Source organism: Grampus griseus, assembly GCF_964374135.1.
Source record: "Grampus griseus genome assembly, chromosome: X".
NCBI classification, from domain to species: domain Eukaryota; kingdom Metazoa; phylum Chordata; class Mammalia; order Artiodactyla; family Delphinidae; genus Grampus; species Grampus griseus.
Genome location: NC_138999.1, coordinates 7,740,243 through 7,754,318, shown reverse-complemented (window position 1 = coordinate 7,754,318; position 14,076 = coordinate 7,740,243). Strand labels below are relative to the sequence as shown.

General features: G+C 41.0%; 1 protein-coding gene across 1 annotated transcript in view; it reads left to right on the top strand.

The window, feature by feature from the left end:
- Nucleotides 1–14,076, top strand: part of MID1 (midline 1) — a 386,159-nt gene that overhangs the window by 322,943 nt on the left and 49,140 nt on the right. The window contains exons 4-5 of the mRNA XM_082681235.1: nucleotides 4,461–4,568; nucleotides 13,253–13,401. Of these exons, the coding sequence (XP_082537361.1) occupies nucleotides 4,461–4,568; nucleotides 13,253–13,401 (257 nt within the window). The remainder of the gene's footprint in view (nucleotides 1–4,460; nucleotides 4,569–13,252; nucleotides 13,402–14,076) is intronic.

The following is a 14,076-nucleotide window of genomic DNA, read 5'->3' as shown; positions in this document are numbered from 1 at the left end:
ACAGAATGGGAGAAAAGATTTGCAGATCACATAGCTAACAAGGGACTTGTATCCAGAATATGTAAAGAAATCATACAATTCAACTATATAAGACAAATGGCCCAATTACACAATGAGCAAAGGATCTGAATAGTCTTATCTCTAAATTAGGTACACATATGGCCAAGAAGCACACGAAAAGACGCTCAACGTCATTAGCCATCAGGGAAATGCAAATCGAAACCACAGTGAGATGCCACTCCACACTCACTAGGATGAATAAAACAAAAGAGACAGACAGTATCAAGTGTTGACAAGGATGTGGAGAAATTGGAAGCCTCACATACTTCTTGTTGGAATATAAAATGATGCGGCCCCTTCGGAAAACCGTTTGGCAGTCCCTCAAAAAGTTAAACACAGAATTCACATGTGACCCAGCAATTCTACTCCTATACTGAAGAAGAATGAATACATATGCACACACAAAAATTTATACATGAATGTTCATAGCAATATTGTTTATAGTAACTAAAAAGTAGAAGCGACCCACATGTCCATCTACTAGAGAATGGATAAACAAAATGTGGTATATTGCTTAAATGGAATAATATTCGGCATAAAAAGGGATGAAGTACTGACACATGCTGTGACTTGGAGGAATCTTGAAAACGTTATGCTAAGTGAAATAAGCCAGACAAAAAGGATCGCATGTTGTTTGATTCCATTTTTATGAAATGTCCAGGACAGGCAAATCCATGAAGAGACAGAACACAGATTAGTGGTTACCTAAGCCTTGAAATGGGGTGGGTAGCAAGAATGTGGAGTTCCTGCAAATGGGTATTGGGAATTCTTTAGGGGATATCGAAGGTTTTCTAAAATTAGATTGTGATGATGATTATAGAACTCTGAATACACTCAAACCCACAAACCGTACACTTTAAATGGGTGAATTTTATGATATGTGAAGTATATTTCAATAAGGCTGTAAAAAAAAGAAAATCAACACCCTTCCCCCTAAAAAAATAACTTAAGACATGTTTTTGTGTCTATACAGTCCTAGAAAACCAACAAATCCAATACCTGCGTGTTGAGTGCTTGTAATGTATCATGATAGCTGCTTGCTTCACTACATGTTACCTTGTCTCTTGTTGGAAGATCATCTTCACCATCTGTTCATTCAACAAAGTTTTTGAATGCCTATTCTGTGCCACATATGGTGCCAGGTGCGTGGGAGAGATGCCTCATTTCATACAACAGCCAAAGATCCCTCCGTTCGTGGAGGTTGCATCCAGTTGGATTTACCCTGATTGTATGTTCAAGTACAGCTTAGCTCTGAGGGCTCATTCTAGGAGATACTTTTCAAGTGTAAGGTGCTATCTTCCAGAAATTTCACTTTCTCCATTATAATGGGCCCATGGTTTCAATACGATCCCATCCTTTTCACAGCTCGGTTGTAGTCAGTTATTAAATTCAGTTTGAAGTCAAAAGAAATGACAAGAAATTTCTCGAGAGTAGTGGGGTTTCAAGTAAATATTTCCATAGATAGCTCAACTTATTTGAGAAGCCTCAAGGGGAACTAGAAATGATGACAGAAAAGTAATGGTAAGAGAAATTGAGCCCAGTGATTAACTCCCTTGAAATATTAGCCTGAGTTCCACGTTCTGTGCTTGTCCATCAATGCATTCTTAATTCTTTCTTTTGTTTATGAAACATTTAGCAAGTATGTCTGTGTGCTAATCTGACACAGGACATGATCTCATAGTTCGCTGCAAATGGCCAGTGACCACCATCTCCTCAATAAGGCAGTATCTTGAGTTGCCTCTCTGCCCTGTCTTACAGTGATCAGGAATACAACTCAAGGAATCCTGGTCTCTGGAAACAGGACATGATTTCTCTGAACAGCCATCAGTGAATTTTTATTCTGAACTCCTGACCCCACTTCCGGTTTGTGTCATTCATAGCAATTGAAATTACTCCAGTTAAAGAAAGTATCCCTAATCAAAAGGGCTTAATGACGGGGCCACGTCTCCTCCCTGAGTTATACTGGAGTAATCAGTGCTATTGTCGTTCTTTGTAACATTGCAGGCTTCTCCTGCGCTGTGTTAAGATCATAAAACTCATGCATGCTATCTCCATTTCCCACAGCTGTGATTTCTGGGTCTCTGTCTGTGAATAAGCATTTCAGAATTGTCATGAGATGGAGGAAATAGCACGTGCAGAGTATTTCCCAAGCCCAGTTGCCAAGAATGAGCTAATTTTAACCCTCCCTTGCATACAATGAGCCTTAAAAACTTCAAATACAAGCCATTCTACAGTGATCTACCTTGCCAGGAGGAGGGCAGGCTTTCATTGCAGAACCCCGGCCTTCCTGAGGTATACCAGAAGTACGATTTAAAAGTATGCCGTAAGATTAATAAGATATTCAACCACCCTTCTCCTTTTTGATGTTTTTATAGTGATAAAATACAAAGTTCATGTCTGTATATAAAAGAAAAGTTCAATAAATGTAATGTAACCTTGCTATCTTGCTTTTGGAAAATTTGTCCAAGAGATATTGATGCTAATCTATCCTCCATAAAAGAATAATATTCGTTTTTTCTAACTTTTTATGTTTAACAGGCTAAAATTGCACTTTCCTTCAAAATATAAAAGCAGGAACTGCAACTATATTTCAAGTGTCAATTTTCAATCAGTTGGTAATAGCTACGTACATGGTGTGTTAAGAAAGATCCTGAGGGACTTCCCACGTGGTCCAGTGGCTAAGACTCCGTGCTCCCAGTGCAGGGGGCCTGGGTTCGACCCCTGGTCAGGGAGCTAGATCCTGCTTGCTGCAACTAAAGATCCCGCACACGGTAACAAAATCCCGCATGCTGCAGCTAAGACCCAGCGTGGCCAAATAAATAAATACTTTTTTTAAAAAAGCAAGACCCTGAGGTTCAGTATGGCTTAGCAAAAAAGACTGCTGTCATTGGATAATAAATGTTTTCCGGGGGTGCAAGAAGATAGGGAGTGGACATGTAAGTCCTATATATGCCATCCCTGCATAATTGGAAGAAGAGTTAACATTTAAAGTATCTTTTCATAGGGAACACTCTTGCACTGTTGGTAGGAATGAAAATTGATACAGCCACTATGGAGAACAGTATGGAGGTGCCTTAAAAAACTAAAAATAGAACTACCATACGACCCAGCAATCCCACTACTGGGCACATACCCTGAGAAAACCATAACTCAAAAAGAAACATGTACCACAATGTTCACTGCAGCGCTATTTACAATAGCCAGGACATGGAAGCAACCTAAGTGTCCATCAACAGATGAATGGATAAACAAGATGTGGCACATATACACAATGGAGTATTACTCAGCCATAAAAAGAAACGAAACTGAGCTATTTGTAGTGAGGTGGATGGACCTAGAGTCTGTCATACAGAGTGAAGTAAGTCAGAGAGAGAAAAAGAAATACGGTATGCTAACACATATATATGGAATCTAAAAAAAAAAAGGTTCTGAAGAACCTAGGGGCAGGAAAGGGATAAAGATGCAGACGTAGAGAATGGAATTGAGGACGGGGGTGGGGGAAGGGTAAGCTGGGACAAAGTGAGAGAGTGGCATGGACATGTATACACTACAAAAGGTGGAAGAGATAGCTAGTGGGAAGCAGCCGCATAGCACAGGGAGATCAGCTCCGTGCTTTGTGCCCACCTAGAGGGGTGGGATAGGGAGGGTGGGAGGGAGGCTCAAGAGGGAGGGGATATGGGGATATAGGTACACGTATAGCTGATTCACTTTGTTGTACAGCAGAAACTAACAGAACATTGTAAAGCAATTATACTCCAATAAAGATGTTAAAAAAAAGAAAACAGTAGACAAATAAAAAAATATCTTTTCATGACAGATATAGAGAACAAACTAGTGGTTACCAGTGGGGAGAGGGAAGAGAGGAGGGGCAAGATGGGGTAGGGGAATAAGAGGTACAAACTACTATGTATAAAATAGATAAGCTACAAGGATATATTGTACAACACAGGGAATATAACCAATATTTAATAATAACTATAAATGGAATATAACCTTTAAAAAATGTGAGTCACTATGTTGTACACCTGAAACTTATATAATATTGTATAGCAACTATACCTCAGTAAATTCTTTAATAAAATATGTTTTTGGGCTTCCCTGGTGGTGCAGTGGTTGAGAGTCCACCTGCCGATGCAGGGGACATGGGTTCGTGCCCCGGTCCGGGAAGATCCCACGTGCTGCGGAGCGGCTGGGCCCGTGAGCCATGGCCGCTGAGCCTGCGCGTCCGGGAGGGGCCACAGCAGTGAGAGGCCTGCGTACTGCAAAAAAATAAATATATAAATAAATAAAATAAAATATGTTTTCAGCAATTACCAGAAATATACTAGTCTACATTAAAAAAAGAGCATTTAACTAAAACAAATGCCAAATTAATGCTCACCATTTTATCTATCCCACAGGTCAATGCATCACGTCAAGAAGCCAAATTGATGGAGGAGTGTGATCTTCTTATTGAGATCATTCAGCAAAGACGACAGATTATTGGAACCAAGATCAAAGAAGGGAAGGTACGATTTCTAGGGCCGAAGATTTTGTATTTTCTATCTAGAGAAAATATACTCCCATGCACTTCAATAGCTTAGGAAATATTGAATGACCCTTCTTCTATATTGTCTATAATCTCATCCTAAGTCTTGAAGACTAGTTCAAAGCCTCTTGGTTGGCCATTTTTTCCTCCACCCTTTCTTTTTGTTACGGTCTCCTATGCATACCTGTAATACAAAGGCTGCTCCATTACCCAGCTCCAGGGCACAGCATGGAGCTCCGGACTATTGTAGCCACTGTTTTCCATCTCTCTTCTCTATGAGAAGGTGGGTTCCATAGAGGAAAAGTGCATTTCATATTTATTGCTATATCCTAGCAATCAAAACAGTATTAAATAAATGTTTAAATGAATCAGACTTTATATACAGAAATTATGAAGTGCTTTCTCATGCTTTTGAGGGAACTTAGACAGGTGTCAGTTTCATCGTGGCACAACTCCTGTAGTTTCACTATATCTTATACCCCTTTGTGGATATACAATATTAATAGTACTTCTTTGCTAATGTTTGTATGTTTAAAATTCCTATGGTTTTATAGTAAACTATATTCAAAAAGCAATTCACAAATTTAGGTTATATTCTTTATGGCCATCTTCTTCTTTATTCAAAATTCATTCAGAAATGTTGATAACTTAAGAATCCATCACTTTATTCTATTTTTAAATTAGTCATGTTTGTATTGAAATACTTATGATCTACTTTATTTTCCCCATTTCTCTGCCACCCTCACGAGACAATTTTGTAAATATCTAAAACTAGAAACATTCATTCCAGATCCAGTCAGTTCATGAATCTCTATTATTACTGCTCATAACTATAATGACACGTATAATTAAATCCACTTGGCAAGTATTTAGTACACAGATTACAACAGCTAATGTATGTGCTCTTCTCTGTTTTCTTCAAACTTTTAAAGGTGCTTCTAATATTGTTGAATGTTTTAGACTGCTTTGTCTGTATACATTGAAAAATATTTATACATGTACACTGTGGTGGTGATCAGAAAAGCTGAAGTCAAATCAAGTAGTTCTGGAAGCTGTTCCGGTAGATTATCAAATTAATACACAATTCTTCCCTGGCCAGGGACGGACTCAGATGCATTGAACAGCTACTTTCCCCCACATACAAATTATCCTGAGTGTCAGCCTGGAATCTGTACAGAATCTACTTCCTCTTCTGTCATCATGCACCATGTGTATTTCTCTTAATACCTGACGTCTTCCGGGTTCTCAGGCACGTGAGAGCCTGAAAACAGCTGTAATTAATTATTAACGTACATGCGGAAGGTAATTTGTTGCCTTTACGTGGTCGTGTGCAGGGATCAGCTCTCAATATGCATATTACTTCCTTATTGCTGCTGGAACAGATTACCACAAACTCGGTGGCTTAACACAACACAGATTTATTGATGCCTGACCTTTTGGAGGTCAGAGGTCTAAAATCAGTCACAACTGGGCTAAAGTGAAGATTTCAGCAGTGCTGTTTCTTTCTGGAGGCTCTAGGGCAGAATCCACTTCTCTTCTGGCTTTTAGAAGCCACCCACATTCCTTGGCTTGTGGTTTCTTCATATCACTCTGAGCATTGCACCCATCCTCACATCTCTTTCTCTGGCACAGACTCTCCTTGTTCTCTCTCATAAGTACCCTTAGAATTACACTGGGGTCAACCAGATAATCTAGGATATCCCCCATCTCCAGATCCTGCACTTCATCACATCTGCGAAGTCCCTTTGGTCGTGTAAGGTAACATATTTTTAAAACTCCTGGGATTAGGATGTGGGCATCTTTGGGGGCCCTTACTCAGCCTGCAGTGACTCTCCGCCACAACTTCCTGGCCAGCAGGTCTTCCTTTCCCTTACATAGCTTCCCAGCATGAGGGTTCCTCTCGTGAGCTAGAGCAAAGTAGCGAAGGGGTGTGTGTGTCCCCAGTTCCAGCCATGGTGATGCATGGGCTTCAGGCTCTGGTACACCCACTCCACCCTGGACACATGTCCGTGATAGGGAACATAGTAAAACAGAAAAGCAAAGAGACACAGAGCTGGGCCCAAAGCCAGATAAACATCTCCATGGGCCAGAAATAGAAGAAAACTACAAAGCCGTGATGGTGGCTTTTTAAGACGCAGGCTCCTGGGACTTGGTCTGGAAGAGACTAAAGCGGCTACACCTTCGACTCCTGTGGCTAAATAGTTTTGGAAACGTTGGGGTAAAAGGGCTAGAAGTGCTCCAGATGGTATGGGAAAGTGAAATCAGGCTCATTGGTTGATGCCATGGGCTGTGTAAGGCTTCGCAGTTCATTCAAAGGGACCGAAGACAGATTATTGCCAGTTTTCACCTAGGGTCATAGCTGTTAGCAAACTTCAGGCCTGGGAGTCTAGAGTAAGTCAGCCGGGTTGGAGCCTGGCTCTGCACTGTTTCTGATACCTACACAAAACGGGAGCTTCAGAAATGCAGAGATAATACAAGATTCTGGAATGAGGACCCCCAAGGATGGGGTGAAGGAGACTGTAAACCGACAGGAGAGGCTAAGCAAGGTGGGTGAGGGAGAAAAACATTATGAATGACTTCAGCCCTTGAAAACAGAAAGTCAAACCACAATTCCAAAGCAAAGAAAGAGCTCTTGAAGTTCTAAAAATACAGCCAACAAAATCAAAGACATCTTCTCACCTCAGTTGAAATTAATTTTATGTGAAAATGTTAAGAAGATGTTCAAAGAGATACAGGAAGGAATAACTTCTATCTTAAAAGAGCAAAAAATTGTGAAACCACAAAAGAAGGATGTGAAATAAGAAAAAAAACGATATAAAAATAACAAATTAGAAGTTTCGGAGGGAAAAACGTGTGCACTGAAATGGCAAAGAAAACTGAGCGGGAAGGGAATTTTGGAAGCTGAGTTTTAGCCTCCACATAGGGGAGGCTGTCTACACATAAGAATAGGAAACTTGATCCATACTTCACACCACATACAAAAATTAAATGTCAATGGCTCATATACCTAAATGTAAAAGGTAAAAACTCTGAAAATTCTAGAAGAAAGAAAACATGGGAGGAAATCTTGGTGAACTTTGGTTGACCAAAGATTATATACACTGGCAGAAACATAAAAGAAATACTTACAAACTATAGAGATAATTATATACTGTATTTCACCAAAAGTAAAAACTTCTCCTCAAAAGGCACTCGTTTTTGTTTTTTTTTTTTTTGCGGTACGCGGGCCTCTCACTGCTGTGGCCTCTCCCGTTGTGGAGCACAGGCTCCGGACGCGCAGGCTCAGCGGCCATGGCTCACGGGCCCAGCCGCTCCGCGGCATGTGGGATCCTCCCAGACCGGGGCACGAACCCAGGTCCCCTGCATCGGCAGGCGGACTCTCAGCCACTGCGCCACCAGGGAAGCCCCAAAAGGCACTCTTAAGAGAATGTAAAGACAAGCCACATACTAGGAGAAAATACTTATAAATTATTTATTTAATAAAGTAATTGTATCCAGAATATATTACAAATTCTCAAAACTCATTAATAATGAAATAGATGACCCCTTCACCAAAATGGATAAAAGATTTGAATATAGATACTTTACCAAAGAAGGTATAAGGATGGCAAGTAAGCACATGAAAAGATGGTCAAAGTCATTTAATAAGTAAGGAAATGCAAATTAAAACCTCAATGAGATACCACTACTTATCTACTAGGATAGTTAACTTAAAAAGATGGACCATGCCAAGTGTTGGTGGGCATGTGAAGGAACTATAGCTCACACACTGTTTCTAAGAATGGAGACGGTATATTTTAGAAAACTGTTTGGCCCGTTCTTAAGTAGTTAAACATACACTTACCATTCGATCCAGCCATTCTAGGTGTTTACCAAGAAAAATGAAAGCGGATGTCTATATAAAACTTGTATGTGAATTTTCACGTTAATATGAAGGGTAATATTAAGGGTAATTTCCTGACTGGAAATGACCCGAAGTCTATCAACAGATGAATAGATGAACGGTTTGTGGCATTTGCACACAATGCAGTGCTGTCCAGCAAGGAGTGAATTCTTGACACACGCGACAACATGAATCTCAATAGAATTATGGTGAGCGAGAGAAGCCAGACAGAAACTAGTGTATACTGCATGAGTATATTCATACAAAATTCTAGAAATAACACTTTCTAATAATCTGCAGTGACAGAAAACAAATCAGTGAATGCTTAGCGATGAGTGACAGAGGGGTGGGCGGGATGAATTCCACAGGGACAGGAGGAGAATGGGGGGGTGATATATATGTTCATTATCTTGAACGTGAGGACTGTTTCATGGGTTTACACGTATTTGAAAACGAATCAGATTTGTACTTGAAATATGTGCAGTTTCTTATATATTAATTATATCTCGGTAAAACTGTTTATAAGACAAGTAAATTGTACATTTGTACAATGGAACAGTCTTCAGAAATTAAAAGTAACGAACTAGGGTGATACGTATTCATATGGACAGACCACAAAAATGGGAGCAAGTTTTATGATGATTCTTAGGGGATGAGGAATATTATATAAAATTTGATGAACTACAAAAAAAATCCCATATAATGTTTAGGCATATATACATCAACATGCCTGGGAGTCATCAAGAGGGTGCTCTCCTCTGGAGAGGGACATGAATGAAATTAGGGAGGGACGCACAAAGGCTTCAATGCCATCGATAATAGTTTACTTCCTTTTGAAAAATCAGACGCTAATATGATGAAAACACTGAGATTTGCTAAAGCCGGTACTGTGTATGGGAAAGTTGATCATATGACTTTAAAAACGGTCCGTATGTTTGAGATGTGTCACTTTTTGAAAGTGCACGTGTGCTGAGGGATATAGTCTCAGAAGGCAGTGTTACTTGGGAAAGATGAAGAGAGGAAGGCCCCGTTCAGCTTTCCATTGAGTTACTAATTTGGTACACGACCGAGGACTGGTTCATCCCAGACCCGGGAATTCACAGTGAGTAAGTCCCTGGCCAGGGCATTGGGTGTCAGAGATACGTTTTAAAGAAAAGAAGAGCATGGGTGCCAACGCCCTGGAAATCAGAGAGGCTGGGCAGGGAGGGCAAGTATGGACTTGGTGCCCAGTGAGGGTGCCCAGGCTGGTGGTTGGGAAGTCTGAAGACACTCAATCCAGAGAAGGGCTAGCGACTTTGCCCTCATCTGTCTCTGGCGCCGATCACAATGCCATTCGATCTGGAGGAAACAAACCCACCGCAAATCCTCCAACTGGGGAGATTGCCAATCAGGCGATGTTACACATTAGCACATGCTGGTAACTCCTGCTCTCAGACCATTGCACCTTCTTTAAAATAAATAGCTCAGCAGCCTTTATGGTGAGACTGATTGGAAAGTCTCAAGCTCTGAGACTCCCCGGGAAAGAACTGGCTTATTTCTTCAGTAGTAGGGGATAAATTTCGCGCCAACACAGGAAAAGCTGACAGCAAACTCCAGATTAAGCCAATGATGTGTTTATGTTCAGACACATACCTATGGTAGAAGGCTGCAGCTGAAGAGAAAAAGGGTCCCTTCTCGTCACTGCTTTTATGTACTCTGAATCTCCAAAATGTAAGCTAATTCCCCTGGACTACGTGTCAGGGCTTTTGTATAGCCTGATAGAAGCACTGAAGACAGTCCTTGTTGATTGAGATACTTGTTTTAACTGAGGATCGATGGTTTGGACCTAACAATTTTGGGATGGGAACCCTACGTTTATATAAAAGCATTGCAAATACATTTAAAGAAAAATAAAGGGCCACTTTAAAAAAGCATTTGTAAGGTAAAATAAACAGCAAATAAATTGATTTAAATAGGCCTACGTCCCCAAAAGGAGGCAGAGTACTTCCATGATGAGTGTGGAGTGAATTCCACAAGTTACAACGTGCAGTTGCACTTCCCAAAGGAAAAAAAGGAGAGTGCCAACGTGGAAAAAGTTTTAAGTAATATATTAAAGAAGTGTTTTCTAATGAAGAAATTCGTATATTGCTAAATACTCAGTGTCTGATTCTGAAGTGTGGTACCACATAGGACAGTGTTTCACAGAGTGTGTTCAAATCCAGGGCCGTCTGATCAGAATCATTTAAGTCAGCAAACTTTTTTCTGTAAAGGGCCAGATAATGAATGTCGTAGGTTTTGCCTTCGGTCTCTATCGGAACCGCTCACCGCTGCCCAGTGGTGTAGTGTGAAGGCAGCCACAGGTGAATTCATAAACAGATGCACGTGGCAGTGTGCCCTTAAAACTATTTGCACAAACGGGCTGTGTGCTGGATGTGGTCCACAGACCATAGTTTGTGAACTAACTTAGAAAAGTTTTTCTTTTCCTTTTTCTTTTTACTGAAACCCACGGTAAAAAAAAAATACATATAACATCAAACCCGGCACTAACACACACACACACATAAACAACACACACACACAGAGAAATAAGTTTTACAAAACTTATCTTGCCCTTTCTACCAGGAATGCTTTCTGCTACCTTCTTTTGTCCTCTCCTCTTTCATTTAGTCTTTTAAATGCTAATCCTTTCCATACTGACGATTCATCACCTGCAGATCAAAAAACGTTCATTGCTTGTTAAAATGCAGATTCCTGCCACCCTGCCAATTACAACTCCTCACCTAGGATATGCGAGTGCCGGCCCAAACATCTACGGTTTTTCTTTAACAAAGGTCCCCAGCTGATTCTTGCGCACACCAGGTTTGAAAAGCTCCAATCTGGTATATCAGATGGAATTTGTACACTGAACTAAAATTATAATTACGCCAACAGTTTTCTGTAAAAAATTCCTGTATTTTCAAAGGAGGCTCTCATTTGGGCTTGCTTCAATTTATGCATGATTTAGGGCTCTTTTTTCTTCTTCTTCTTCCTTTTCCTCTTATGTCGCTTTTAATTTCCAGTATCATGATAGAAATTTTTTTAAAAAGAAGAAAATGGAGTTCAAGCATTTTTCCATTCTGTCATCTGTGGGGTCACTATTATTAGGTATACCGAAAGGACATGAAGTTGTTCAGAAGGAATATTTGGTCCTTATTTTGTTGCCGTTGTTAGAATTGTATTAAATATCTTCAATTCTGCCGTGTAATTGAAAGCATTCTTTATGTTACGTGATTAAATATTTCTTCCTCTGACAGTTTCTTAAGGATACGTTCTAATATCTTGAGTTGGACTCTGTGCCTCTCTTAGCTTTACCTCTGGGTATAATGATGTTAGCAGCTGAATTCTATTTGGTGTAAAATAAGTGTTATTTTATTCAACTAATGAACACAGTTAATCTGCGGTGATGGTCACTATAATTATATACAATGAGGTAAATCTCTTACCGGGCTTAAGATAACATACTCTTTGCCCCAGAGTTTTGACAGTTCATTTCTCTAAAGCCTTTACTTTCAAGAATCTCTCTCACTCTTGCCTGCAGTCTTGTGGCCGATGCCTCACGATTCAGCATTCATTTCCTTTGTTTGCTGTAGGAGGACAGAGCTGAAATTGGACAGTCCTCAGAGGCCTCAAGTCCTGACACCTCCTTCCTTCCTTTTCTTCTGTTAGACTTGCGCGGGGACGATAATGACGACTTGGAGAAAGGAGGAATTTCTTGGAGTTAGCAGGAATTCTGGAGGGAGCCTGAGCCTCCCTAGCCTTTCACCCAGGGCTGTTTTCCGTTCCGGAATGATCATAAAGCCGGCCAAGACCTGTCCCAGGCTGTGTGCACCAGGGCACCAGGCGCACGGCAATTCCAATTAGCCGTCTCATTTGAACTTGGCTTCTGGCCAGAGGGCTTCATCTCTGAGCACATTTCAAACACCAGAGCAAATGGTCAAGTGGGTTACCGTGGACTTACCTTGGCCTGCCCCAGAGGTTATGGTCAATTACGTTTGAGGGTCGTTTGCAAGCAAGACGGAATCGGGAGTTGGAATGGAGGTTGGAACCAAACATGCGTTTTTATCCCGACTGGGAAATGCTTATCAAAATAGTTTTAGTTATCAAGTAAGCACAGAGTGCCTGGAAATGACGTTCCCGGTGAGGGGAAATGGCCCAGCTGTGCTTTTTTTGGCTTTCTCTCATCTGTTCAACAGGAAAAATATTAATCAATGGAAAAAAATGCTCCCTTTCTGTTAATTTAACACATGAGTTTGAGATAGTGTGGGAAATAGTGATACCTAATGTTTTTGCATCGCGATTTTATTACATGGATAGCAAAGAACTTTTTAGAAAATGGTTTTGACTGAAGGCACACATTTGCACCTACAGAGGTGTTTTATTTTCTCAATGGCCCAGCTGAAAAATTGAACTAGAGAAAGTTTCAGGGTTCCCTACGATCTTACGGTAATTGTGTGAGGGAAGGGGTCCGGTGACCCTCTGTAACTCACACTGGGCAACACCTTTTTCCCCCATCAACAGGGAAGCAATTCGCAATTCAGGGTTTCCTCTTAAAACAAATTAGCAACACTTCTCCAAGGAGATAAAGAATAGCTAAGACAAGAGTGCCATAGCTGGGGTTTCCGTCTTTCTCTGCCTCCTTTTTGAACATTTACTGAAGGATGACTCGCATACAATAAAACGCACACACCGGGAGGGTCCAGCCCGACACGTTTTCACTAAGCGAGCCCACCCGTGTAACCATCTTCGTGCCTCTTTTGTTCAAGGTGATGAGGCTTCGCAAACTGGCTCAGCAGATTGCAAACTGCAAGCAGTGCATCGAGCGGTCGGCATCACTCATCTCCCAAGCAGAACACTCTCTGAAGGAGAATGATCACGCGCGTTTCCTACAGACCGCGAAGAATATCACTGAGAGGTGAGTGCGGGGGCTGCTGGGAAATTCTCGGCGCCTGGGCTCCTGTGTCTGGGGTGTGATTGGTTGGCCTTGCCCTGCCTTGCCTTTGTTTGCATTTTCAAGGCCGAGTACCACAGAGAATAGAGGCTTTGAGGTGCTTTGTTCCAGCTAAAGATGCTTCCCTTTGACATGTCAAAGCCTTTTCAGTATCAGCCTAGAGTTCAAGGCCTTTGAAACAAGAGTCCGCCAGTTAGAAAGAATGAAATCAGCCTGCTTTTAGTGGGGGAAGAAAGCTTATAATGGCACAAAACAGCATTTACTGTGACTCTCAGACCTGATCTTATCGTGTACTTGATAACAAAGCATCAAAATGAAGACCAAAACATAAAAGGGAATCTTTTCTTCCATTTCAGGGCTTATCTGGTTTTTCAAAATTGCCCAGGTGTTATTCTCTGTTAGGCCTGTTTTTATTTGGTTGAGAAGCTTTGCCTCTCCTGAAAGGTCAAGGCCGACTCATGTGGGAGACAAAGAAAGGACAGAACTGTCAACTTCATACCTCCTTCTTTTAAAATATTTATTCTGTGGTAGGGGGACAAGAAAATGACATGATTTGAATGGGCAGGTCAGCGGTGAAACTGACAGGGGTCACTGTGCCTTCAGTGCTCGTACTTGACGGGCATAAAATTATTCACCTTC